Below are 27,791 nucleotides of genomic sequence, written 5' to 3'. Positions count from 1 at the left end.
TTCATGCCATTGTGATCTGAGAAGATGCTTGATATGATTTCAATCTTCTTGAACTTGTAGAGATTTAGTTTGTGTCCTATCATGTGGTCTATCTTTGAGAATGTCCCATGTGCACTTGAGAAGAATGTGTATTCTGTAGTTTTGGGGTGTAATTCTCTGTAGCTATCTATTAAATCCATTTGGTCTAGTGCTTCATTTAGAGTCTCTGTTTCCTTGCTAAATTTTGCCTAGAGGATCTATCCAGTGCTGTCAACGGGGTGTTGAAGTCCCCTGCTATGATTGTATTGTTGTCGATTTCTCCTTGGAAGTCCTCCAGAAGATTTTTAGTATATTTTGATGCTCCTATATTGGGTGCATATATGTTTATCAAGGTTATATCTTCCTGTTGGATAGATCCTTTCAATATTATGTAGTGGCCGTCTTTGTCTCTAGTTATGGTCTTCATTTTGAAATCTATTTTATCAGATATGAGAATTGCTACCCCAGCTTTTTTTTTTTTTGCTTTCCATTTGCTTGGAAAATTTTTTTCCATCCCTTCACTTTCAACCTGTGTGAGTCTTTTGTTGAGAGGTGGGTCTCTTGTAAACAACATATAGATGAGTCATGCTTTCTCATCCAATCAGCTACTCTGTGTCTTTTTATGGGAGCATTCAATCCATTTACGTTTAAGGTGATTATTGATATGTACTTATTTATTGCCATTTTTGTTTAGTGTGGTTCTATTTTTCTTCCCATTTCTACTGCTAATTACAGCAGTCCTTTTAACATTTCTTGCAGTGCTGGTTTGGTGCTAATGTATTCCCTTAGCCTTTTTTTGTCTGGGAAGCTTTTTATTTGATCTTCTATTTTGAATGATAGCCTTGCTGGGTATAGTAGTCTTGGATTCAGATTCTTGTTTTTCATGACTTTGATTACTTCATGCCATTCTCTTCTGGCCTGTAGTGTTTCTTGTGAGAAGTCAGCTGAGAGCCTTATGGGGTTCCCTTTGTAGGTAACCTGTTGCTTATCTCTTGCTGCTTTTAGGATTCTCTCTTTGTCTTTAATTTGTGGCATTTTAATTATGTGTCTTGGTGTGGGCCTGTTTGGGTTCTTCTTACTTGGGACTCTCTGTGCTTCTTGAGCTTGAATGACTTCTTCCTTCACCAAATTAGGGAAGTTTTCTGTCACTATTTTTTTTAATATATTCTCTATCCCTTGCTCATTTTCTTCTTCTTCGGGGACTCCTATGATGCGAATATTATTACGTTTCCAGTTGTCCCATAGTTCTCTTAAGCTGTCTTCCTGTTTTTTAATAGTTTTTTCCTTTTGTTCTTGTGATTGGTTGATTTTTTCTACCCTGTCTTCTAATTCACTGATCCAGTCCTCAGCTTCCTCTACTCTGCTTTTTAAACCTTCCAATGTGTTTTTCATTTCTGATATGTCATTTTTTATCTCTTCTTGTTGGTTTTTAATTTTCAATTGGCTTATTTTCAGTGTCTCTATGTCCTTACTCATGGTGTTCAGCTTCCTCAAGATCATGGCTCTGAATTCTAGCTCTGTTAACATGCCTAATTGCTCCATATTGATCTCATCTTCGGTGGAGGTCTCTTGCTCTTTCATTTGGCTTCTGTTTCTGTGTTTCCCCATTTTGGCTATCACTGTGGGCTTTGGAGCCTGTCAAGTTCTCCCTGTGGGTGTTGGTGTTCTGCTGTTTGTGGCTCCCTCTCCTGTGTTTAGATGAGTGAGGGAGAACCCACGTTGAACACCACTGTCAAGTCTTACTTTCCTGATTAAAGTTGCCAGCCCAGGAAAGGTACTCTTATCCTCTAGCTTTTTGCCTGGGGGCTAGCAGTCTAGGTTACTTGATGAGTTTTGGGTTGTCAGTTGATTGAAAAACTCCCTCTGGTGCTCAGCCAAGGGGCTTTCAGGAGAGTGGGGCAGATGCTGGTTGTTAGTGAGCCTCAATTAGCACTTCAATGGCCCACAGGGTGGGGTTGGATCTCCGAGGGAGGGGTTGCTGCCTCTCCTCAGAGCCCTGGGAAGGAGCAATGTGGCCACCGTCCGTAGTGGCTGCACTCAGCCTAAGCTCTGAGTGCCCTCCAGATCCCAAGTGTCCCCGACACAGTTCCAGTTCAGTCTGCCCTCCCTCTGCAGGAGCCCAAGGTGAGTGGCTGTGGCTGTTTTAGCCTCTGTCCCAGCTCTGTGCTGTGGAGCCTCCTGGGAGTGCAACCCGCAGGCGCTGCTCGCAGCTAAGGCCGCTGCCGAGCTGCCAACTGTGGGCTCCCCACCCCAGTCTCGTGCCTTTGCAAGCCTACCGGGATGGAGTCAGTGTCCCTCATTGTATGGTCCTCGCAAGCTGCTTTTCTGTTGGTTTTCCCCGTCGATTTGTCTGTGTTATAGTTGTAATTCCAGTTTGGTTCTGGGAGACGGTCTGTGTAACTTCCGTTCACTCTGCCGCCATTTTTCCTCCCTTGAGTTTATTCTTGTATATGGTGTAAGTTGGTGGTCTAGATTAATTTTTTGCATGTAGCTATCCAATTTTCCCAACACCATTTATTAAAGATGCTATGTTTATTCCATTGTATGCTCTTGCCAGCTTTGTCGAATATTAATTGAGCATAATGTCCTGGGTCAATTTCTGGGTCTCTGTTCTGTTTCATTGATCCATATACCTGTTCCTGTGCCAGTACCAGGCTGTTTTGATTACAATGGCTTTGTAGTATAACCTGATATCCAGTATTGTGATCCCTCCTACTTTGTTTTTCTTTTTCAAGATTGCTGTGGCTATTCAATCTTTTTTGGTTACTCATAAAATTTTGGAGTATTTGTTCTAGTTCTGTGAAATATGTCATTGATATTTTAATGGGGATTGCAATGAATCTATAGATTGCTTTGGGTAGTATGGACATTTTAATGTTAATTGATCCAATCTATGAACAAGGTATATATTTCCACTTTTATATATCTTCCTCTATTTCTTTTTCCAGTGTTCTGTGGCTTTCTGCAAAAAGATCCTTACCCTGGCCGGTTTGGCTCAGCGGTTAGAGTGTTGGCCTGCGATCCAGATACCCGGGTTCGGTTCCCGCTAAGGGCACTACCTCGGTTTCAGTTTGTTTGTCCCCGGCCTTGATTGGTCGTGTGGGTGGCAGCCACTCAATGTGTCCCTTTCACGTCGATCTCTCTCTCTCTCTCTCTCTCTCTCTCTATCTCTCTCTCCCCCTCCCTCCCTCTCTCTCTCTCTCTCTCCCTCCCGCTTGATCTGTACAAAAAATGGAAAAATGTCCTCGGGTGAGGATAAAAATAAATAAATAAAAAACAAAAAGATCCTTTACTTCTTTGGTTAAGTTTATTCCTAGGTATCATAATTTTTTGCCAAAATGGTAAATGGGATTGTTTTTTGGTGTCTCTTTCTGTGAGTTCATTGTTGGTGTATAAAAACGCAGTTGAGCCCTGGCCAGTTTGGCTCAGCGGTTAGAGCGTCGGCCTGCGGTCCGGAGAGACCCGGGTTCGGTTCCCGCTAAGGGCACGTACTTCGGTTGCAGTTTGTCCCCGGCCTTGGTTGGTCGTGCGGGTGGCAGCCACTCGATGTGTCCCTTCACGTCGATGTTTCTCTCTCTCTCTCCCTTCCTCTCTCTCCCTCCCACTCTATCTGTACAAAAAAAAAAAAAAATGGAAAAAATATCCTCGGGTGAGGATTAAAAAAAAAAAAAAAAAAACGCAGTTGATTTCTTGATGTTAATTTTGTATCCTGCTACTTTGACAAATTTGCTTATTAAATCAAGTAGAATTTTTATGGAGTCTTAGGGTTTTCTATATACAATATCATGTCATCTGCAAATAATGACAGTTTCCCATCCTTGTTTCCAATTTGGATCTCTTTAATTTGTTCTTCAAATCTAAATGCTTTTAGTTTTTGCCGATTGACCATAATGTTGGCTACAGATTTTTCATATATGGCCTTTATTATATCGAGGTTTGACCCCTCTATTCCCACATTGCAGAACATTTTTATCAGAAATGGGTGTTGGATTTTGTCAAATGCTTTTTCAGTGTCTATTGATATAATCATATGGTTTTTATCCTTCATTTTGTTTATGTGGTATATCACATTTATTGATTTGTGAATATTGTACTAGCCTTGCATCCCTAGGATGAATCCCAATTGGTCATGATGAATAATTTTTTTGATGTATTGCTGGATCCAATTTGCTAATATTTTGTTAAGGATTTTGGCATCTGTGTTCATCAGGAATATTGGCCTGTAGTTTTCTTTCTTTGTAGTGTCTTTATCCAGTTTTGGAATTAGAATTATGCTGGCCTCATAAAGTGAGTTCGGAAGTGTTCCATTTTTTTGGTTTTTTGGAATAGTTTGAGGAAAATGGGTATTAACTCCCCCGTGAAGCCCTCTGGGCCTGGGCTTTTGTTTGCTGGCAGGTTCTTAATTATGTCTTCAATTTTCTTTGTTGTTATTGGTCTGTTCAACTTTGCTTTCTCTTCCTGGTTCAGTTTTGGGAGGCTGTGTGTTTCTAGAAATTTGTTCATTTCTCCTAGATTGTCCAATTTGTTGGCGTATAATTGTTCATAGTATGTTTTAATGATCCGTTGTATATTTGTGGTGTCAGTTGTTACTTCTCTTTTGCCTGTGATTTTGTTTATTTGGGTCTTCCCTCTTTGTTTCCTGTTTAGTCTGGCTAAGGGTGTATCAATCTTGTTTATCTTTTCAAAGAACTGGCTCTTTGTTTCATTGATCTTTTGAATTGTTTTTTTAGTCTTTATGTTGTTTATTTCTGCTCTGATCTTTACTATCTCTTTCCTTCTACTTGCTCTGGAGTTTTCTTTTTGTTTTCTTTCTAGGTCTTTGAGTTGTGAGGTTAAATAGTCAAGTAGACATTTTTCTTGTTTCTTGAGGTAGGCATGTAGTGCTATGAACTTCCCTCTCAGGACTGCTTTCACTGCATACCATAGCTTTTATGGTGTTATGTGTTCATTTTCATTGGTTTCCCAAATTGTTTCAATTTCTTCCTTTATCTCCTCAGTAACCCATTCATTGTTTAATAACATGCTATTTAGCCTCCAAGTGTTTAAATGTCTTAGCGTGTTTTTGTTGTCATTGATTTCTAGTTTAATGCCATTGTGATCTGACAAGGTGCTTGATATAATTTCAGTCTTCTTGAACTTGGAGAGATTTAGTTTGTGTCCTAACACATGGTCTATCTTTGAGAATGTCCCACATGCACTTGAGAAGAATGTGAATTCTGCAGTTTTGGGGTATAATTCTCTGTTGATATCTAGTACATCATTTAGAGTCTCTGTTTCCTTGTTAATTTTTCTCTAGTGATCTATCCAATGATGTCAATGGGGTGTTGAAGTCCCCTGCTATGATTGTATTGCTGTCAATTTTTTGAAGTTTTTAAATATATTTTTGTGCTCCTATATGGGTACATAAATGTTTACCAAGGTTATATCTTCGTGTTGGATAGATCGATTTAATATTATGTAATGGCCTTTTTTGTTTCTAGTTATGGCCTTCATTTTGAAGTCTATTTTATTGAATTCAAGTATAACTACCCCAGCTTTTTTTCCTTTCTGTGTGTTTGGAAGATTTTTTCTATGCCTTCACTGTCTTTTTTTTTTTTACTCCTCACCAGAGGATAGAATTCTATTTATCTTCAGGAAAGAAAGGGAGACAGAGAGAAACATCAATGTGAGAGGGATACATCGACTGGCTGCCTCCCACACAACCCTGACCAGGGCTGAGGGTGAACTGCAACCAAGATATGTGCCCTTGGCTGGAATCAAACCTGTGACTCATTGGTCTGTGGGCTGATGCTCTACCACTGAGCCAAACTGGCCAGGGCTGCTCCATCCCTTCACTTTCAACCTATGTGTCTTTTGTTCTGATGTGGGTCTGTTGTAAACAACATAGATAGATAGATAGATAGATAGATAGATAGATAGATAGATAGATATAGAGATAGATATGTATAGAGATATATATAATGCTTTCTTATCCTATCAGCTGCTCTGTGTCTTTTGATTGGAGCATTCAATCCATTCACATTTAAGGTTATTATGGATATTTACTTATTTGTAGCCATTTTTGTTTATTCTGCTTATATTTTTCTTCCTATTTCTTCTACTAATTACAGCAGTCCTTTTAAAATTTCTTGCAGGTTGATTTGGCTAATATATTCCCTTAACTTTTTTTTGGTCAGGGAAGCTCTTTATTTCAACATTTATTTTCTTGTTTGTTTGTTTGTTTATTTATTTGTTTTGTTTTAATCCTCACCCAAGGACATTTTTCTATATTTTGTTCAGATAGAGTAAGAGAGAGAGAGAGAGAGAGAGAGAGAGAGAGAGAGAGAAACATCAATGTGAGAGGAACACATCGAGTAGCTGCCACCTGCACAATGCAACCAGGGCCAGGGACAAACTGCAACCGAGGTATGTGCCCTTAGCAGGAACTGAACCCGGGTCTCTCTGGACCACAGGCTGATGCTCTAACCACTGAGCAAAACCACCCAGGTCTTAACTTCTATTTTCAATGATAGACTTGCTGGATAGAGTAGTCTCAGGTTCAGATCCTTGTTTTTCATGACCTTGATTATTTCATGCTATGCCCTTCTGGCCTGTAGTGTTTCTGTGGAGAAGTCAGCTGATAGCCTTATGGGGTTCCTTTGTTGGTGACCTGTTGCTTATCTGTTGCTGCCTTTAGGATTCTCTAATTGTCTTTAATTTTTGGTGTTTTAATTACTATGTGACTTGGTGTGGGCCTCGTTGGTTTCTTCTTACTTGTGGCTCTCTGTGCTTCATGAACTTGAATGCTTTTTTCTTCACCAAATTAAGGAAGTTCCTGTCACTATTTCTTGAAATATATTCTCTAACCCTTGCTTATTTTCTTCTTCTGGCACTCCTATGATGCGAATGTTGTTACGTTTCCAGTTGTCCCACAGTTCTCTTAAGCTGTCTTCCTGGTTTTTAATTGGTTTTGGGGGGGGGCAGGTTCTGATTGGGTGATTTTTTTCTACTCTGTCTTCTAATTCACTGATCCAATCCTCAGCTTCCTCTACCAGGTACTCCCTGGGTAGATTTGCAAGCCTAAGAAAGGTTCAGTTATTTTCTAGCTTTTTGCCTGGGGGCTATTAGTCTCAGTTACTTGATGAGCCTTGGGTTGTAGCCCTCAGCTGAATGAAAAACTCCCTCCTGTGTTCAAAGTAAAAGGATTTCCAGAGGGTAGGACAGATGCTGGTTGTTAATGAACCTCAATTTGCATTTCTCTGGCCCAGCTGTGTGGGGTTAAATCCCTGAGGGAGGGGCTGCTGCTTCTCCCCAGGGCTCCAGGAAGGGGCTCCTCAAGCAAGATGGCCACTGTCTTGTGCAGCGGTGACTCAGCAAAAATGTTCAGTGCCCTCCAAATTCAGAGTGTCCCCACACAGTTCAAGTTCAGTCTGCCCTCCCTCTCCCAGAGCCTAAGGTGAGTCACTGTAGCTAATTTAGTGCTCTGGCCCTCTGTGCTGTGGAGCCGACTTGGGATGTTAACCCAGAATAAGCTGTTCACAGCTAAAACAGCTATTCATGGGTTCCCAGCCTGCCCTCTCATGCCTCTGCAGACTTACCAGGCTCGATTCAGTGTCCTTTTTTCCTGTCCCTGGTTATATGGGTCCTTGCCAGCTGCTTTTCTGTTGCTTTTTCCCAACAATTTCTTTTTATTTTAGTTGTAATTCCAGTTTGGTCCTGGGAGATGGTCTGTGTAGCTTCCATTCACTCCATTGCCATTTTGGAATTCCTATCTTGGTTTTTATTTATTTATTTATTTATTTATTTATTTATTTATTTTTAATCCTCACCCAAGGACTTTTTTTTTTTTTTTTTTTTTTTTTTTTTTTTGCATTATCTCCAGATAGAGTGGGAAGGAGAGAGAAAGGAAGAGAGAGAGAGAGAAACATTGACGTGAGAGACACATCAAGTGGTTGCAACCCACACGACCCCAACCAGGGCCAGGGACAAACTGCAACCAAGGTACATGCCCTTAGCGGGAACCAAACCCAGGACTCTTTGGTCCATGGGCCAATGCTCTAACTGCTGAGCCAAACCAGCAGGGCCTATTTTGCTTTTTAAATTCAACTGTTGATAGATACATATTTATTGCCATTTTATTGTTTATATCTTTTATCTTTCTTCTTCTTCTCCTTCTCCTTCTTCTGATTCTAAATTATAGCTTTTCTGGGTAGAGTAATCTTGGTTGAAGGTCCTAGCTTTTCATCACTTTGAATATTTCATGCCAGTCCCTCTGGCCTGCAATGTTTCTGCTGAGAATTTAGCTGACAGTCTTATAGGAGCTCCCTTGTAGATAACTAACTGCTTTTCTCTTGCCACTTTTAAGAGTCTTTCTTTGTCTTTAACCTTTTTCATTTTAATTATGATGTATCTTGTTGTGGGCCTCTTTGGGTTCATCTTGTTAGGAACTCTCTGTGCATCCTGGACTTGTATGTCTATTTCTTTCACCAGGTTTGGAAAGTTTCCTGTCATTATTTTTTTAATAGGTTTTCTGTTTTTTGCTCTCTCTCTTCTCTTTCTGGTGTCCCTATGATGTGAGTGTTGGTACACTTGAAGCTGTCCCAGAATGTCTTTACACTATCATTTTTTTAATTCTTTTTTATTTTTGCTGTTCTTATTGGGTGCTTTTTGCTTCCTTATATTCCAAATTGCTGTTTTGATTCTCAGCTTCATCTGCTCTACTGTTGATTCCCTGTAAATTAGTTTTCATTTCAGTTAGTGTATCCTTCATGTCTGACTGGTTCTTTTTTATAGTTTCCATGTTCATTTTTGCTGTTGAAGTTTTCTCTAAGTTCATCTACTCTTCCCCCAAGTTCATTGAACATCCTTATAACCAATGTTTTGAACTCTGCATCTAGTAGAGTGTTTGTCTCCATTTTGTTTAGTTCTTTTTCTGGAGTTTTGTTTCATTCTTTCATTTGGGACATGTTTATTTTTCTCCTCATTTTGACAGCCTCCCTGTATTTGTTTCTATATATTACATAGAGCTGCTATGTCTCCTAGGATTGGTAGAGTGGCCTAATGTAGTAGGTGTCCTGTAGGGCCCAGTGGCACAGCCTCCCCATCCACCTAAGCTGAGCAATCCAGGTGCAATCCCCTCTATATGAGCTATATACACCCACCTGTTGTCATTGAGTCTTGATTGCTGTTGGCACATCAATGAAAGGGACTTACCCACAGGCCAATCAGCTTCAAGGATTGGCTGTGACCACTGTGGAGGATCAGCTGTGCAGGGGCCACCCCACGGCAGGGCTCTGGTGCCTGAAGAGTCTTCCCCTTGAGTGTGTCACTTATGGAGGTGGTTGGGTGGTGGTTTGATGTGGTCTGAAACTATTCACCAGGTGAACTGGCTCTGGGGCCTCCCAGGAGGTGCAGGCCAAGGTCAGCCACTGCCTGTGTTCTGCCCAGAGCCACCCAGCATGAGCTACAAAGCAATCTTCAGATGGCTGCTATTTGTGCTGGACTTGGAAGGGCCCTGGAGACACCAAGCTGCAAACCAATGTCAGTGACCACTAGTTCCAGGCCTTCTGCCACTTAGCAAGAGGTACAGGGCATGCTGAAGCCTGATGCTGCTTGTTTTAGAGGTTTTGGGAAAGTCTGAAGCATGAGCCAAGATAGGGCATTCATATGGAAAAGCCACTGTAAACAGCTTGGGTGTGCCCACAAATGGTGGGAAAGGGTCTCAGGAAATCACCAGGGCAAGGCAAAGAGTGATAACCAGATTTATGGAGACTCATATATGGTGCCTACCTGCTGGCTTTATGGGAAATAACTCAGAAAAGTATCAATGGCCTTTGCCAGCATTTCTGTCTAAGAGAAAGCAGCCTCTCCAACTCTCACCCTGATGCCAGACGCTTCAATTCCTCCCCATATGTTCTTGGTATCTTTTGAGCTGCTGCCCCAGCTCTGGAGCTCAGAGCGAGTAAATCCATGCATGGGCCCTTTAGGAGGAACTGCCTGGGACTCTAGAAACCCTCTGTCTCACTCAGCCACAATTCCCACTGGTATTTACAACCAGAAGTTATAGGGACTTCTCTTCCTAGCACTGGAACCCTGGGCATAGGGGCCTGTTGTAGGGCTGGGACCCCTTGCTCCACAGGAGTAACCTCTGCAGCCAAAATATCCCTCCTGATTTTTATCTGTCACACGTGGGTGTGGTACCAGCCCACCCTATGTCTTCACTCCTCCTGCCAGTCTCACTGTGCCTTCTTTATATCTTTAGTTGTAGGACTTCCATTATGCTAGATTTCAGGCAGTTCTGAATGATGGTTGCTCTGTAATTTAGTTGTATTTTCAATGTGATTGTGGAAGGATTCAAGTATCCTGTTTACGCCTATCTTAACTGGAAATGTTGGAGAAGACCCCTAATTTCAGAACCTCAGTTCCCTCATCTGAATAATGGTCCCTCATGAGGTTATATGATGCTGTCATAAGATGACAATGTATAAGGCTCATAGCCCAGTGCCTAGCACCTCCTACACATTCAGTAAATGTGGCCTGTTTTTGTTGCTGTGCATATAATAATGGTAAGCTTACCTGGTGCTTTTCTTACCAGGTATTGAAACTCGAGTTGTTACAGACAATTGCTCCAAGGAAGGAAAGAACTTCAACTTGAACATCCAAATGAACTCACTGGACATCCATTGCAATGACATCATCCAAGGAAACATACCAGGTACATATGGTGGCTGAATTCAGAATCCCTAAGACACACACCCATATCACTGTGAGTTAGGAGAAAACGTCCCCACTAGGTTTCTACCTGATGGGTTTGTTACCCTAAAATTGTTTCAGTGGAGTCTTTTCCATTAAAAAAAAAAAAAAAAAGACATCTTCCCAAAGCAGAGGCATTTTCTTTTTCAGCATAAAAGATTACTTTGCAATTTGGGGGCTCTTCTGTCCATGCCTCAGTTTGGGTTTACCCAGAAGCACTTTCTAGGACAATTGTAAGGGGTTCCAGTGTAAGGAATTTATTTAGGAGGTGATCCCAAGAAGCAGCAGTAAGTGTATTAGTCAGAGTTCTACAAGAAATAGAAGCAATAGAATGTGTGTGTGGAGAGAAAGAGATGGGTGTCAAGGAATTGGCTTATGTAATTGTGGAGTCTAGCAAGTCTAAAATACAGCCAGGGAAGAACTGATGTTGAAGTTCAAGTCCAAAGACAGTCTGGAGACAGAATCCCCTCTTCCTCAGGGGAGGTTAGTCTTTTACTTAAGACCTTCAGCTGATTGGATAAGACCCATCCACATGATGGATGATAATCTGATTTACTCAAGCCTAACTATTTAAATGCTATTCTCAAGGTCCATTCATGCTGTTACAAATGGCAGTATTTCATCTTTTCTTATGGCTCAGTAGTTTTCCATTATACGTATGTACCACATCTTCTTTATCCATGGACGGGCCTTGAGAATATTAAGCTAAGTAAAACAAGTCAGTCAGAAAAAGCTAAGAACCATTTGATTTCACTCATATGTGGGATATAAAACTGAAACTCATAGACACAGACAACAGTATTTTGGTCACCTGAGGAAAGGAGGGTGGTGGGGGTATTGAAGGGTAAAAGGGGCCAAATATATGGTGACAGAAGGTGATCTGACTTTGGGTGGCAGGCACACAATGCAATAAAAGAAATGTACATTTCTTTTTGTATAATAGAAGTGTACATTTGAAACCTACATAATCTTATTAACCAATGTCACCCCAAAAAGTTTAATTGAAAAAATAAAATAGAGATTACTATAAAAATTCAAGCAAAGAATAAAAATTTTTACAGGATGCAAAAAAATAAATAAAAATGTTTTAGTATTTTTTTCTTCATTGATTTGAGAGAGTACAGGAGGGGACGAGAGATAGAAACATCAATGAGAGAGAACATCAATTGGTCACCTCCTGCATGCCCACCATTGCGGATTAGGCCCTGGGCATGTGCCCTGACCAGGAATTGAACCAATGACCTCTTGGTGTATGGGTCGATGCTCAACCAGTGAGCCACACTGGCTGGACAATAAATATTAATCTCATCTAATCTCATACCTTCATAGGCCCTGGCTTGTTTGGCTCAGCAGTTAGAGCATCAGCCCACGGACCAATGAGTCGTAGGTTCGATTCCAGTCAAGGGCAGGTACCTCAGTTGCAGTTCGTCCCCGGCTCTGGTCAGGTCATGCAGGAGGCAGCCAGTCGATGTGTCTCTATCACATTGATGTTTCTCTTTGTCTCTCTCTTTCTCTCTCTCCTTCCCTCCCACTCTCTCTGAAGATAAATAGAAAAATATCCTTGGGTGAGGAATAAAAAACAAAGAGAAAAAATACCTTCATACCAACATCCACACTGGTGTTTTACCAAATATCTGGGTACCATGTCCTTGCCATGCTGACACATAAAATTAACTACCCCAGTTGTGGAGAGGGGAAGTGAGGGAAGAAAAGGCAGCCAATACAGGTATTGTTATGTTAGTGAACAGGTTATTACTGGTGATAACTGGGGCTCAATCCCACTGAGTTATCCCACTCAAGGAGAAGGAGCTGAACCATTTATCCACCTGCTCTGATTCATCACTGGTTGAGGGCCCATCTAGGGAGTTAACTTCCACACCCTTCTAGTCTGCCCTGTAGGTAGACCAAACACATTCACTGGAGGAAGCTGCCAGGCAGAGTCTCAGCTGCGTCAGTAGAATACATTAGCATATAAAGAAACCAAGACTGCCAAGGAAATAAAGTCAGGGTGCCTCATACAAAGGAGTAGATTGTTATGATTAATTGTCCCAGAGTTACCGGACTCTCTGATTTTGGGGGGCGAGGTATAGAAATCAGCTTTATGTGTTTCACATTGTATGGTCACTTTTTTTTTCAATTACAGTTAACATTCAAGATTATATTAGTTTTGAGTGTACAGCATAGTGGTTAAACATTTATATAACTAACAAAGTGATCCTCCCTCCCCACCCCCCAATAATTCTAGTATTCAACTGACCATAAAGTTATTACAATATTATTGAATATATTCTTTATGCTGTACTTTACATCCCTGTGGCTATTTTATAAATGCCAACACTCTGACTTTTTTCCAAAGAGAAAACAAAAATGGGTTGTTTGCATGAAAATCTCCAATTTTTAAATTTGGCAAGAATATATTTACTATAATTGCCATATAGCTAAAACTTCTATAGCATGATAAATGGGGTCTTGAAATCCAATCATGTAAACATGGGTACAGTTGTCTGTACTATCCACCAAAAATCTCAAAATAAAGACAATAAAACACAGACAGCAAACCACATTCTGATCTGAGAAAATCTCATGCGACAATTAGTTCCTGTCACTTTCTCTCCTCCCTGAAAATAAGTACTTGAATCTGCCTCCATTTGCGAATGGACTGGGTGGAGAAGGGGAGCCAACTTCCAACCACATAACTTCACACTTGCATTGCCTTCAGATTCCTCTGTAACTCACAATTTGTAGAGTGTGCAACACTTCACAGGCAGGCTAACCAAATCACATCTTCAGTCCAGTTTGTTCCTTGGTCACATTCTGGAGTGCTGGGGGTTAGGATTTCAACATATGATCTCAGGAGAACACAACTCAGCCTGTAATAACTGTTTATGCTGAATTGTTTTAATAAATTACAGACATCACAGTGTTATTCCATGTGCTTTGAGGATCACCTGGTATAGACGTGCCCAGCAGCAGACTATTTATCATCTCCCCAGTGGGTCCTGTGATCTCACCTCCAAGCATTTACGTTGGCTGTTCTCTGCCAGGAATAACCACCATCACTTGGCAGGGTGAACTGGGACTCTTCTTTTAACACAGCTCATCTTGCACCCCACTTCCATCACAGCACCAGAGTCAGGCCCCCCCTCGTCTGTGCCTTCACAATTCAGCATCTTGAATCTACCTTGTAGCGGCATCTACCATGTTGTGTTGTATCTGTTGATTGACCTGGCCCTGTCTCCTTCACTGTAATGGGATCCCTTTCAGGGCTAGAATCATTAGTTCTGGAGAAAAATAACAAATGCTCATCTAATTAAATCCACATTTAGGCTGAAGCCTTAACATTACTAATGAGGAAAAGAACCCATTGATGGATGTGTGACAAGCTCATAGAGGGTCATTTCTCTGTCCTTCAGGTTCTGTCTAGATTCCCAATCTCAGCACTATTGACATGTGGGGCCCGGTCATCCTCTGGGGTGAGGGGCCTACAGTGTGCTGAACAGCATCCCTGGCCTTTACCCTCCGTGTGCCAATTGCAACCCCCTCCAGTTGTAACAACCAAAAATGCCCCCAGACATTACCCTGCATTCCTTGAAGGTGCAGAATCACCCTTGATTGAGAACTGCTGGTCTAGAATGACCTCATAATTTATTTTCAAACAGTGACAATTTTAAGATTGGAAGGGGGTGCTATTAAATTACACCAGGATACCAGGTGTGAACTAGGGCTTTGTAAGTAATTGGAAATGTGCTACACCCTCCCTCCCATTAACCATCTCACACAACAAACCCATAAGGCCATGGAGACCAACCTTGGAAACCTGTGCAGCCACTCTACTCTTTCCTGCTTGTGATTTACTCTTATGCCAGAATATTTCTGCTCAAAGCCAAGCAATTTCTATGCATAAGAAACAGCAGATATATCACCTGCTGAGGTTTCCCAACCACCTACTGATGTTTCATTCTGACAACAGAAATTTCCATTAACTTAGAAAAACTAAAGTTCCCTGGAGTGAGACCAAAGAAGCCTGATTAGAGAAACTGCACAGCTAGTAAGTAGCAAACCTGGGATTTGAATGCAGAAACCCTGTTCTTGCCCCTAGACTCTTAACTACTCATTGTATATGGCCTCTATACACATATATACACCTAGAAAAATTCCAGAACTCCAACAGTAATTATCTCAAAGTGATGAAATACTGTATGAATTTTATTTCATTTTTCTCTTTTTCATCAAAATTTTATTGTTTATTTTTACAACAAATAAATTGTAGTGTATCAAACAAGGTGACACTCTACAGTAACTGAAATAAATAAATCAAATGTACATGTATTGTTATGACTAAATCTTGAAAATATTAACTGGAGAGACAAAAGAAAGTTGCAAAAGGATAGTCAAAGTGTGATACTGTTTATGTGAAATTTTAAACACAGAAAACTAGACTATATATTGTATGGAAACATACATATATAGTAGAATTACAAAAGTAGTTATGGAAAGACTACACTTCAAGTTCATAGTTATTCTGGAGATAGAAGAAAGAAAATGAAACAGTGGGAGCTGTAGCCATATCCAAAACATTTTATTTCCTTAAAAAATAATTCTGAAGCCAATATGGCAAAATAATAATATATGTTAAATCTAGGTGTCAATGTCACTTATACTTTTCTGAGTGGTTGAAATATAAATTAAATTTTTAGGAAATAAAGGAGATGCTTGACACTGTGCTGGGAGTCCTGTGGTTTACAAATGAAGTTTCCTGCATAGCCACTCAAGAAACGTAGTGCCTATTGGAAAAACAGAGCTCAATCTATATGAAATGATCAGTAGACAGTTCAGTTCTTATTAGCATGACAGGGGCTGCCTCTAAAATACAAGTTCAGAGATAAAAGCATCTTAACACTTCTTGAGCCAGACACTGGGATTGAACTGATTTTTGAGGATGAATTTGGGGAGGAAGAGTGAACTTACTAGGCACACCTGAGCACAGGTTCGGCCATCATGGGAGCATGATATGTATGGGGCAGGAAGAGGGGCAGAAGGAACGGTGGTAGCACTTTATTTTTCTGTTTCCTCAGGTCCCCATGCAGTTGCCTTTATTTCATACTCTTCTCTTGGAAATATTATAAATGCAACTTTTTTTGGCGAGATAAATGAGAAAGATCGAGTTTACTTGAACTCCCAGGTAGTAAGTGTTGCTATTGGACCCAAAAGGATCATATCTCTCTCCAAGAAAGTGAATCTGAGTTTTCAGCATGTAAAGGTAGGTCAAAGCTCCCATTTGAGCTTGCTTGGGTTTCACAGAACAATTGGTGTAGCCTCACAGTCAGTGGTTCTGAACCTGTACTGTCCCATATGGTAGCCAGGAGCTACCTGTAGCTATTAAACATTTAAAATGTAGTGGGTTTCCAGAGACGTGGAAGTAGGGTACAGATTGACAATCCTCAGAAGAGGGGGTGGGGAGGAAGGGAAGAGATAAACCACAGAACTTATACGGGTGTACGCATAACCGATGGACACGAAAAACAAAGCTGGGGACGGGGTGAAGGGAATGGGGAGGAGGGTGTCAATGGGTAAAAAAAGGAGAAACATCTGTAACAAAAATAAATTAATTTTAAAAAAATGTAGTGGGTCTTACTATATTGGGTGATCCTAGAAAATAGGGACTTTGTTTTTGGCATTTATCACCCAAACTATAGTTCCTAAACCTTAGTTCCCCAATCTCTCACCCAACCTCACTAATGAATAATTAGTTTATAACAGAAACTGATTCTATTTATCAGAGTCTAGATCGGGGCAGGGGAGAAAGTAGCAGGTGAAAAGGGAAGAGGCAGTGAGAAATCAGTCACCTTCTTTCACCGTCCCTTTATTTGCCACTACGGCTTATCAATGGTCACCTCGATAATACCTCTAGTCCCAAGTGGCACATATTCTCCTATGAAGGGAAGATAAAAGAAATGGATCATGATGCTTGAACACAGAAATAAAAAGTAAAGAGAAAGGGTAAGTGAACACTGTGAGGGATGGTAAGTCCCACTTGGTCATGAGGTAACTTCCTAACTCTTGATCAGTATGTATATTAGAGATGCTAAGAGCAAGAAAAAATGCTCTATAGAAAAAAATATATGGTGGACGAAGTAGAGTTGAGAGAGCGTGGCAGAGAAGTAGAGTTGAGAGAGCGTGGCAGAGAAGAAATTAGGATAGAGTGAAAATTAAGGGGAAATTTGGAGAAATAACCAAGACTTTAAAAGAGATTTTTTAATTATAGAAAAATAATAGTTTGCAATTTGCTTTGCAATGTTAACCATTTACCCCAACATTCCACAAAAATCTTGAATAAAATTCCCATTTTTGTTTATGAAAATAATTAATTCGTTAAAATAAAATGTGGTAGGTCTGGATTGAGATTTCAAGGGCTTAGTATTTTGAAGACTTAGTATTTCTAGATTTCAAAATCTACTTAATGATTTTTATTGACATATTAAGAGAAAGAAACCTAGAGTAGCATCCTATAGAATTATGCTTAACCAGACATATGTGTGTTCTGTAGGAATGCAACATATTAGATATTCACAATATTTTTTAATTAAAATTTAAGTCTATTATGTAATAGGTTAAATCTATAACATAACAAAGACATTATTTTTAATATAGTGAATTAAGTGAAATATATCATTAAATTAATTTGACTTTTTTTTTACTTTTTTAATGTAGCTAGTAGAAATTTTCAAATTACATAGGTGGCTCACATGCTATTTTTCTTGGGCAGCATCATTCAGTACTTCCTACATCTGTGAAATTTGGACTGAGATATAATATTCATTTCTACGCAGAAGGCTGGTATTACGAAGACTATATAAATCAATCAGGAAAAAAAACTTATTTAATCCATTGTCTTTTCCCATTTTTTATCCAAACTCTTAAAGACAGGAGGGGCAATATCCAGACATAGATGTGGTAAAATTTGTTTGTTCCTTTCCCTTTCAGTTCTATTAAGAAAATAAAAATTGAAGAAAATCTTACCATTTGAGACAACATGAATGGACCGTGAGGGCATTATGCCAAGTGACATAAGTCAGACAAAGACAAATACCATATGACCTCACTCATATGTGGAATCTGAAAAATCCAGACTCATAGAAACAGAGAATAGATTGGTGGTTGCCAGGGCTAGGGGTGAGAGAAATAGGTGAAGGTGGCCAAAGGGTACAAACTCCCAGTTATAAAAAGAGTAAGTTCTGGGGGATCTAATGTACAGCATGGTGACTCTAGTTAATAATTATTGTGTTGTATATTTGAAAGTTGCTAAGAAAGTAGATTTTTAAAGTTCTCACCACAAGAATGCAGACTGGTGCAGCCACTATGAAAAACACTATGGAATTTCCTCAAAAAGTTAAAAATCAAACTGTCGTTCGACCCAGTGACCTCACTTCTAGGAATATATCTTAAGAAGCCTAAGAAAGAATGTATGTTCCAATTCATTGCTCAAAGTAGCCTGAAACACGTCATATTCCTCATGCCCCTGGCCTCAGAGAGGGTATAAGAGAATAAAATTTCATCTCAGCAGGCAGGAAAGCAATTTTCTGAGCCAAGATAGCTGGACAAATACATGGCAGGACAGATGGAGAGAGAGAAGGCAGGGAAGCACATGGCAGTGCCCAGGGTGAGAATGATGGGAGAGCAGAGGGCTGCTGTATGACAGGGACATTCAGTGCTCACCATATTATCCACGCACTTTCTCCCATCCCCCTGGAGTTAAGTTGGGGCAATTTTACCAGCTGGCCGATGGGACATGGGCTGAAATGAGACACGCTGCTTTTGGATCTGGACCTGAAGCCCTTGAAAGACCTGAAGCCCTCTTTTTGTCTGATTCCCATGGTAGAGGATAAAATTATAAAACCAATGACATCTTGTAAAAATCCAGGGTCCCACAAAGACAGATGACCTTGTTTTATGTTTTGTAAAATCCCAATAGAGATGGGGCTAGGGGGGCAGGTGTCCTGGTGGCCATCCTCTTAACTTAAAATAGAAATCACCTGAGTCACTCTCAGCCTTGGTTCTCATTCTCCACCCTGGCATAGACTGACACTCAAGAGTTGTTCCTCCTGAGCAAGAAAACAATGAGCCCATTCTATTTTCAGATGAAGCCCCTGAGCAAAACGGTCTTCTGTGTCTTCTGGGAAAGCACAGAGAAAGACGGCCACTGGTCCAGTGATGGCTGTTCCCTGGTACAGTTGAACGAGAGTCACACCATATGTGAATGCACTCATTTGTCCAGTTTTGCTGTTCTTATGGCCTCTGCCACCCAGGTATGATATAAACATTTAATTCCTCTAGCTAATCCATTTTGAGCCCCTACCAGGTGGTGATAAGTGCTGTAAAGAAAATGAAAACGAGCAAGGGACCAGAGTGACTGGAGAGGCATGCCACTTTAGGTAGAATAGTCAGAGAAAGATTAAATATGCAAGCTGAAATTTGATTCTTATGAATAAGTAGTACAACAGTGTGGATAAACCTTGAAAACATCATGCTGAATGAGAGAAACCAGATACAAAGGACCAGATATTGCATGATTCACTTACATGAAATGTCCAGCATAGGCAAATTATAGTGACAGAAAGCAAATTGGTGGTTGCCAGAGGCTGTGGGCAGGAACGAATGGGGGTAACTGCTTTATGGGTATGAGGTTTTATTTTGAGGATAATGAAAATATTTTGGAACTACACGGAGGTAGTGGTTGCGCAACACTTAATGTGCTAAATGCCACTGAACTGTACACTATAAAATGGTTATTTTATATTGGATTTTACCTCAATGAAAAAAAAATCCAGTAGGAAAGGGTCTCAGGAAGAGCATCTGAAGAAGACATATAAGTATGTATAAAAACCCTGAAGAGAGAACAAATTTGGTGTGTTCCAGAGAGAAGTGTGACTGAAGAAGAGTGAATGAGAGGAGTTAGGAGTGGGCAAGGTTGGAGAGATGGAAGTGGGAGAAATGGGCCAGACCTTGAATGTCATATCAGGAATTTAGATTTCATTCAAATTGCAATGGGAAGGCAATGGAGGGTTTTCATAAGGGCTGCTGCATATTTACATCATTAGAAGATCACTCTGGTTCTCAGGTTAAGAATGAACAGTGCAGACTTCCAGTCATGATGGTGGTGTAGGTAAATGTGGTACCATCTCCTCCCACAACTACATCAAAATTACAACTAAACTACAGAACAATCATCATTCAGAACCACCTGAAATCGAGCTGAATAGAAGTCCTATAACTAGGAAATTAAAGAAACAGCCGCATCAAGACTGGTAGGAGGGGCAGAGATGTGGATGGGCTCGTCCCACACACATGTGTGGCAGATAAAAATCAGAAGGATTACCTCAGCTGGGAAGGTCTTCCTTGAGGAGTGAGGGGTCCCTATCACACACCAGCAGCCCAGCTCAGGGTTCCAGTGCCAGGAAGAGAAGTCCCCATAACTTCTGGCTGTAAAAACCAGCAGGAGCCCTGGCTGGTTTGGCTCAGCGGTTGGAGCGTCGGCCTGCGGTACAGAGAGACCCGGGTTCGGTTCCCGCTAAGGGCATGTACCTCGGTTGCAGTTTGTCCCCGGCCCTGGTTGGTCGTGCAGGTGGCGGCCACTCGATGTGTCCCTTCACGTCGATGTTTCTCTCTCTCTCTCTCTCCCTCCCGCTCTATCTGAACAAAAAATGGAAAAAATGTCCTCAGGTGAGGATAAAAAAAAAACCAGCAGGAACTGAGGCTGAGGGAGGCTGAGGCTGCTGAAGCCATAGGCAGTTCCCCCCTTTTTTTTTAATAGATTTTTTTAGAGGGAGAGAGAGATAGAAACATCGATGAGAGAGAACATCAATTGGCTGCCTCCTGCATGCCCTTCACTGGAGATTGGACCCACACCCTGGCCTTGTGCCCTGACCAGGAATCAAATTGGTGACCTCTTGGTGCGTGGGTCGACACTCAACCACTGAACCACACTGGCTAGGCTGCAGGCAGTTTCTCTCAAAGGGCCCCACACTCCAACTTACTCAGACTTACACCCTCCAGGCTCCATCATGGGGGAAGCAGCTTGAAACACACCAGAGACACACTGGGAAGAACTGAGTTGTTTGGCATTGGGGCAAGTGCTAGAAGGGCAGCTTTCTCTTCAACAGACAGACTGTCAGAGGCCATTAATCCTATGGTAAGCCCTTCCTCTGGGCTGCAGATGGCCGCCATGTCTGGGACACCAGCAACCTGGCTTATACTGTTGCCATGCCCTGGTGATACCCTCAGGCCCTGCCCCACAAAACTTTGGGCCCACCCAAGCTGTTTCCAGTGGCTTTACTATGGGATTGACCTGTCTTGGATCCTGCTTCAGAGTTTCCTAAAATCTCTCAAACAAGCAGCATCTGATCTCAGTGAGCCCCTTACCTCTTATGAAGTGGCCCCAGGCCTGGCACTAGAAGCAGCCAGCCTGGATTCAAAACTTGGCTTTTCCTGGGCAACTCCATGTCCAGCACAAGAAGAAGCCATCTGCTGACCACTTTGTAGCTTATGCCAGGTGGCCCCAGGAAGAATACAGGCAATGGCTGGCCTTGCCTTAGACCCAGCACACCCAGTGGACAGCTTCAGACCACATCGAAGCACCACCACCCAACCACCTCCACAAGTGACACACTCAATGAGTGGACTCAGTGTGTACCAGGACCCTGATGAAGTAAGTCTTGCTCTGTGTGGTGGGTCCCTACACAGCTGATCCTCCAAGGTAGTCAAAGGTCAGTGGTCAGTGGGCAGAGTGAGTCCTTATAGCTGATCAGCCTGAGTAAATCCCTCCCATTGATGTTCCAACAGCAATCAAGACCAAATTACAACAGAAGGGTGCACAGTCCACACAAAGGGTATACCTCAAGTGCCCAGCTGGGGTGATCAGGGAGACTATGCCACTGGATCCTACAGGATACCTACAATAATAGGCCACCCTATGAAGCCTAGGAGACATAGCAACACTACCTAATACATAGAAACAAACATAGGGAAGCAGCCAAAATGAGGAGACAAAGTAATGTGTCCCAAATGAATGAAAAGAACAAAACTCCAGGAAAAGAACTAAACAAAATGGAGATAAGCAGTCAATCAGATGCAGAGTTCAAAACACTGGTTATAAGGATGCTCAAGGAACTTAAGGACAACTCCAAGAAACTTAGTGAGAATATCAACAACATAAAAAAAGGACCAGTCAGAAATGAAGAATACACTAACTGAAATAAAGAATAATTTACAGAGGATCAATAGTAGAGTAGGTAAAGCCAAGCAGCAAACCATCAATTTGGAATAGGAAGCAAAAACACCCAATCAGAACAGCAAAAAAAAAAAGAATCCAAAAAACTGAGGATAATGTAAGGAGACTCTGGGACAACTACAAGTGTGCCAACATTCGCATCTTGGGGGTGCCAGAAGGAGAAGAGAGAGCAAGAAATTGAAAAACTATTTGAAATAATAATGACAGAAAACTTCCCTAACTTGGTGAAAGAGACAGACATACAAGTCCAGGAAGCACAGAGAGTCTCAAACAAGTTGAACCCAAAGAGGTCCACACCAAGACACATCATCATCAAAATGCCAAAGGTTCAAGACAAAGAGAGAATCTTATAAGCAACAAGAGAAAAGCAGTCCATTACCTACAAAGGAGCTCCCATAAGACTGTCAGCTGATTTCTCAAAAGAAATTTTGCAGGCCAGAAATGAGTGGCAAGGGATATTCAAGGTGATGAAAAGCAACGGCCTACAACCAAGAATACTCTATCCTGCAAAGTTATCATTTAGAATTAATGGACATATCAAGAGTTTCCCAGACAAAGAAAAGCTGAAGGAGTTCATCACCACCAAACCAGTATTATATGAAATGTTGAAGGGTCTTCTTGAAGGTGAAGAACAAAATATGAACAATAAAATGGCAATTAATACATATCTATCAACAATTGAATCTACAAACAAAATGAGCAAGCAGACCAGAAACAGACTGATAGATACAGAGAACTCTTTGTAGCTTGTCAGATGAATGAGGGCTGGGGGGATGGGTGAAAAATATGAAGGAATTTAGAAGTACAGATATGTTGTTAGACTGATGAACCTCAAAGGGAAGTGGGGAGGGAGGGCAGGAAGAGATAAACCAAAGAACTTCTATGCATTTATGCATAACCAATGGACATAGACAATAATGTGGGGAAGGCAGGAGGGGGACAGGATTGGGGAGGAGGGGGTCAATGAGGGGAATACAGGGGGACATCTGTAATACACTCAACAATAAAGGTAAGTTAAAAAAATTTTTAAAAGAATGAACAGTGGTCAAGGGTAGAGTCACAGAAAGATGATGGTGGTTGGGGTTCAGGTGGCAGCAGTGAAGGTGGTGGGAGGAGATCAGACTGAACATACATCCTAGAAGTGGTAGTGGAGAACTTACTGATGACATAGGCTGCGTGACAGCACATAGAAAGTCCTGCATCCATCTACTCTTCTCAGGGGTGGACGTGGTACCCAAGAATAACACTTGGTGGAAATCTCTGATCTCTCCTATTACAGAGGCAGTGGGGAAGGTGAAATAGGTTTAAAGACATAAAATACTTCTTTTATTCATTGTTACATTTATGAAATTCATCTATGAGTTGAACATAGCCTTAGTTTATTCATTTTCATTGATGTATAATATTCCCTTGCATGACTAAACTATAATTTAGTTATTCATTCTACAGTTAATGAGTATCTAGTTTGTTTCCTGTCAGGGGCTATTAAAAGCAATGCTACCTTTCTGGGATAAAGCATAGACAGTTCTACATGGGACCCTCCAGGGTGAAGAGGAAGCAACATACTCCAGATGGTGCAGCTACAAGATGGTAGAGTCTCTATTACCATGGTTTTCTAAGTGACTTTGTGGCACAGAGTACTGTTCCATCTATATAAAGTTGAAAAACAGACACAACTAAATTATAGTCTCAGGGTTTGAATACATAGGTGGTACATTTTACCATAAAAGGATCATAGGTACCTCTAGGGGAGAAGGTGGTTTGCAATTAGGAAGAGCTTCTGGGATAATGTCCACAGGCTAGTTCATGATCAGTATTTTTTTAATAATTATTAATCATATGATAAATTGACTTTTATGCTTTCTTCTGTATATGTGTTACACTTCACAATTTTAAGGTTAAAAAAGCAGAGGATTAAAAAGTTCTATAAGAGTTCTATAGCCCTAGCTGGTTTTGCTCAGCAGGTAGAGAGTTGGCCTGCAGTCCAGAGAGACCCGGGTTTGGTGCCCACTAAGGGCACGGCCCTGGTTGGGTTGTGTGGGTGACAACCACTCAATGTGTCCCTTTCACATCAATGTTTCTCTCTCTCTCCCTCTCACTCTATCTGAACAAAAAATGGAAAAATGTTCTTGGGTGAGGATTTTTTAAAAAAAAGAGTTCTATAAGGGATGGTGAGTATCATTTCCCATTAGTGAGTCTGGCTAAGTTTGTGGGCTCATCAGATCCCTGGCCCCTGTCTTTAATGAGATGAGTGCCCAAGAGCTGCATTAGATAGAGTATCATAGTTTGGGGCCCCCCACCAGAAGATCCTGAGATAAGAATTTGAGAGCCCTGGCCAGTTTAGCTAAGTGGTTAGAGCATCAGCTCTTGGACCAAATAATTGCAGGTTCAATTCCCAGACAAGGGCATATACCTTGGTTGCAGGTTTGATCCCCCAACCCTGGTCAGGGTTGTACAGGAGGCAACCAATCAATATGTCTCTCTCACATCAATCTTTCTCTCTCTCTCTCTTTGTTCCTCCATTTCTCCCTCCCATCCTCCCACTCTTTCTGAAAATCAATGGAAAAATATCCTCAGGTGAGGATTTTAAAAAAAAGTATTTGAGGGAAAGTAGTTTTTCTTGGAGGTAAGCCCAGGAAACATCAGTGTGACAGTAAGAAGTGAGACAGAGAAAAGAAGGCAGCCAGGAAAGAATGCATCAAAGAGAAAGTTACCCCCATGGACAACTGGGGCTCAATCCCATTGGGTACTTCTGGAAGATATCAGATCCTTCCCACAAGAGGTGGAATGAGCTGAGGTATTATCTACCAATTCCCCAACTGTTATTATTTGAGGGCAGCTTCCAGGAGCATTAACACCCTGGCACTTGTGACTTGCTCTGGTGTGTCCAAGCATGCTCTCGTGGCAGCAGTCACGGGGATTCACAGAAAGCAGCCAGAGGACAGGTACAGGTGTGTGTGAAGAGATTAATAGTCTCTGCTACACAGGGCTTCCTGTGTCTCTTTGGGTGCAGCCTGAGTCTGGCATACCCATTCATTTCAACTTGAATTCTGCTGTATAGAGCCTATTAACATTAGGAGGTTAATAATTTCCAAAGAGGGAAATTGTTGTGTCCTTACCACAAATAAAGACAAAACAAAGGACACAAGAAATCTTTTGAAGGTACTGATGTGTTTATTACCTTGATTGTGGATATATTAGCATAATATATGCCTATATTCAAACTCTTTTAAATGTACATACTAAATATGTATACTATTTTGTATATTAGGTATACCTCAATAAAGCTGTGGAAAAAAGACAGTCTTATAGACACCTCTCATACTTTCATTTGGCTTTGTGCCTGTTTACAATGTGCTGTTCCAAGGGAAGACGGGGGAGCCATAATCCCAGAGCAGGAATGTGTGTCTGATATCTCCTGTTTGCTGGGTCCCAGGAGGAGGATCCCGCCCTGGCTGTGATCACCTACGTGGGGCTGAGCCTCTCTCTGCTGTGCCTCTTCCTGGCAGCCCTCACCTTCCTGCTGTGCAAAGCCATCCAGAACACCAGCACCTCACTGCACCTGCAGCTCTCGCTCTGCCTCTTCCTGGCCCACCTGCTCTTCCTCACGGCCATTGACAGAACAGAGAATAAGGTACTGACACTGCCCCAAATGACCCCTGTCCCACTAGGGAATGTGGAGTTCATGGGGCCATGCTACATTGGACACCTTAATAAAATAGCTTTGGTTTCTAGGAGAGATTGGTGAGGAGGTGGTACAGTGAATAGTGCTGACATTGATTACAAAACATCTTTACTTTTTTTTCTTTATTCATTTTAGAGAGAGAGGAAGGGGAGGGAGAGAAAGATAGAAACATCAATAAGAGAACATCGATTGGCCACCTCCTTCATGCCCCAGCTGGGGATGGGGCCCACAACCTGGCATGTGCCCTGAATCAAACGGGTAACCTCTTGGTGCATGGGTTGATGCTCAACCACTGAGCCACACCAATTTCATCTCTGCCCATTTTTTTAAATTTATTTATTTATTTTTGTTATAGATGTTTCTCCTTTTTCTCCCAATGATTTCCCCCTCCCCCTCCTACCCCGCCCTTTGTTGTCCATGTCCATTGTTCATGCATACATGCATATAAGTTCTATGGTTTATCTCTCCCCCACTATCCCCTCTCCTGGGGATTGTCAGTCTGTACCACACTTCCACGTCTCTGGGACTACCCCATTCCTCAGACTGTTATGTTCATTATATTCCACAAATAAGTGAGATCATATGATACTTGTCTTTCTCTGTTTGGCTTGTTTCGCTTAGGATAATACTTTCCAGGTCCCTCCATATCATCTCAAAGAATAAGAGATCTTTCTTTCTTACAGCTGCATAGTATTTTATTGTGTATATGTATCACACTTTTTTATCCATTCGTCTACTGGTGGACATTTGGGCTGTTTCCAGATCTTAGCTATTGTAAATAATGCTGCTACGAACATGGGGGTACATATATTCTTTCTGATTGGTGTTTCAAGCTTCTTAGAATATATTACTAGAAGTGAGATCACTGGGTCAAATGGAAGTTCAATTTTTAATTTTTTGAGGTAACACCATATTGTTTTCCATAGTGGCTGCACCAGTCTGCATTCCCACCAGCAATGTACTAGAGTCCTCTTTTCTCCACACCCTCACCAATACTTGTTGTTTGCTGATTTGTTGATGGTGGCCATTCTGACAGGTGTGAGGTGATACCTCATTGTTGTTTTAATTTGCATCTCTCTGATGATTAGTGATGATGAGCATTTCTTCATATGTCTCTTAGCCATTTGTATGTCCTGTTTGAAGAGGTGTCTATTTAGTTCCTCGGCCCATTTTTTAATTGGATTCTTTGTCTTCCTTTTGTTGAGTTGTATGAGTAATGTATATATTTTGGAAAATAACCCCTTATCTGATATATCATTGGCAATTATGCTCTCCCATATACTGGGTTCCCCTTTCTGTTTGATGCTTGTTTTCTATGCTGTGCAGAAGCTTTTTAGTTTGATGTACTCCCGTGTGTTCATTTTTTTTCTCTTTCTCTTGCCTTAGGCATGTATCAGTGAAAATTCTGCTAAGTGTGATGTCTGAAATTTTGTTGCCTACATTTTCTTCTAGGATTTTTATGGATTCACGAGTTACATTTAAGTCTTTTATCCATTTTGAGTTTATTCTCATGTATGGTGTAAGTTGGTGTTCTAGATTCATTTTTTTTGCATGTAGCTGTCCAATATTCCCAACACCATTTATTAAAAAGGCTGTCTTTACTCCACTGTATGCTCTTGCCACCTTTGTCAAATGTTAATTGAGCATATTGTCTTTGGTTCATTTCTGGGTTCTCTGTTCTGTTCCATTGAGCTATCTGCCTGTTCTTGTGCCAGTACCAGGCTGTTTTGATTACAGTGGCTTTGTAGTATAACCTGATATCTGGTAATGTGATCTCTCCAACTTTGTTCTTGTTTCTCAAGATTTCTGTGGCTATTTGGGGTCTTTTTTGGTTCCATATAAACCTTTGGAGTGTTTGTTCTAGTTCTGAAATATTTTATTGGCATTTTGATGGGGATTGCATTGAATCTATAGATTGCTTTGGGTAGTATGGACATTTTAATGATGTTAATTCTTCCAATCTATGAACAAGGTATATGCTTCCACTTTTTTATATCTTCCTCTATTTCTCTTTTCAATGACCTGTAGTTTTCTGTGAAGAGGTCCTTTACTTCTTTGGTTAAATTTATT

General features: G+C 41.1%; 1 protein-coding gene across 4 annotated transcripts in view; it reads left to right on the top strand.

The window, feature by feature from the left end:
- Nucleotides 1-27,791, top strand: part of ADGRE3 (adhesion G protein-coupled receptor E3) — a 125,118-nt gene that overhangs the window by 85,602 nt on the left and 11,725 nt on the right. For 3 of the 4 annotated variants that reach the window (XM_036239886.1, XM_036239885.1, XM_036239888.1), the window contains 4 exons: nucleotides 10,592-10,711; nucleotides 15,825-16,009; nucleotides 18,888-19,055; nucleotides 25,473-25,670. In XM_036239886.1, the coding sequence (XP_036095779.1) occupies nucleotides 10,592-10,711; nucleotides 15,825-16,009; nucleotides 18,888-19,055; nucleotides 25,473-25,670 (671 nt within the window). The remainder of the gene's footprint in view (nucleotides 1-10,591; nucleotides 10,712-15,824; nucleotides 16,010-18,887; nucleotides 19,056-25,472; nucleotides 25,671-27,791) is intronic. The other variant, XM_036239887.1, reaches the window with a different exon arrangement.

The sequence above is a fragment of the Molossus molossus genome, unplaced genomic scaffold, assembly GCF_014108415.1.
Source record: "Molossus molossus isolate mMolMol1 unplaced genomic scaffold, mMolMol1.p scaffold_m16_p_4, whole genome shotgun sequence".
In the NCBI taxonomy this organism is placed as follows: domain Eukaryota; kingdom Metazoa; phylum Chordata; class Mammalia; order Chiroptera; family Molossidae; genus Molossus; species Molossus molossus.
The sequence above is the reverse complement of the archived record's forward strand: the minus strand, read 5'-3'. Positions and strand labels throughout refer to the sequence as shown.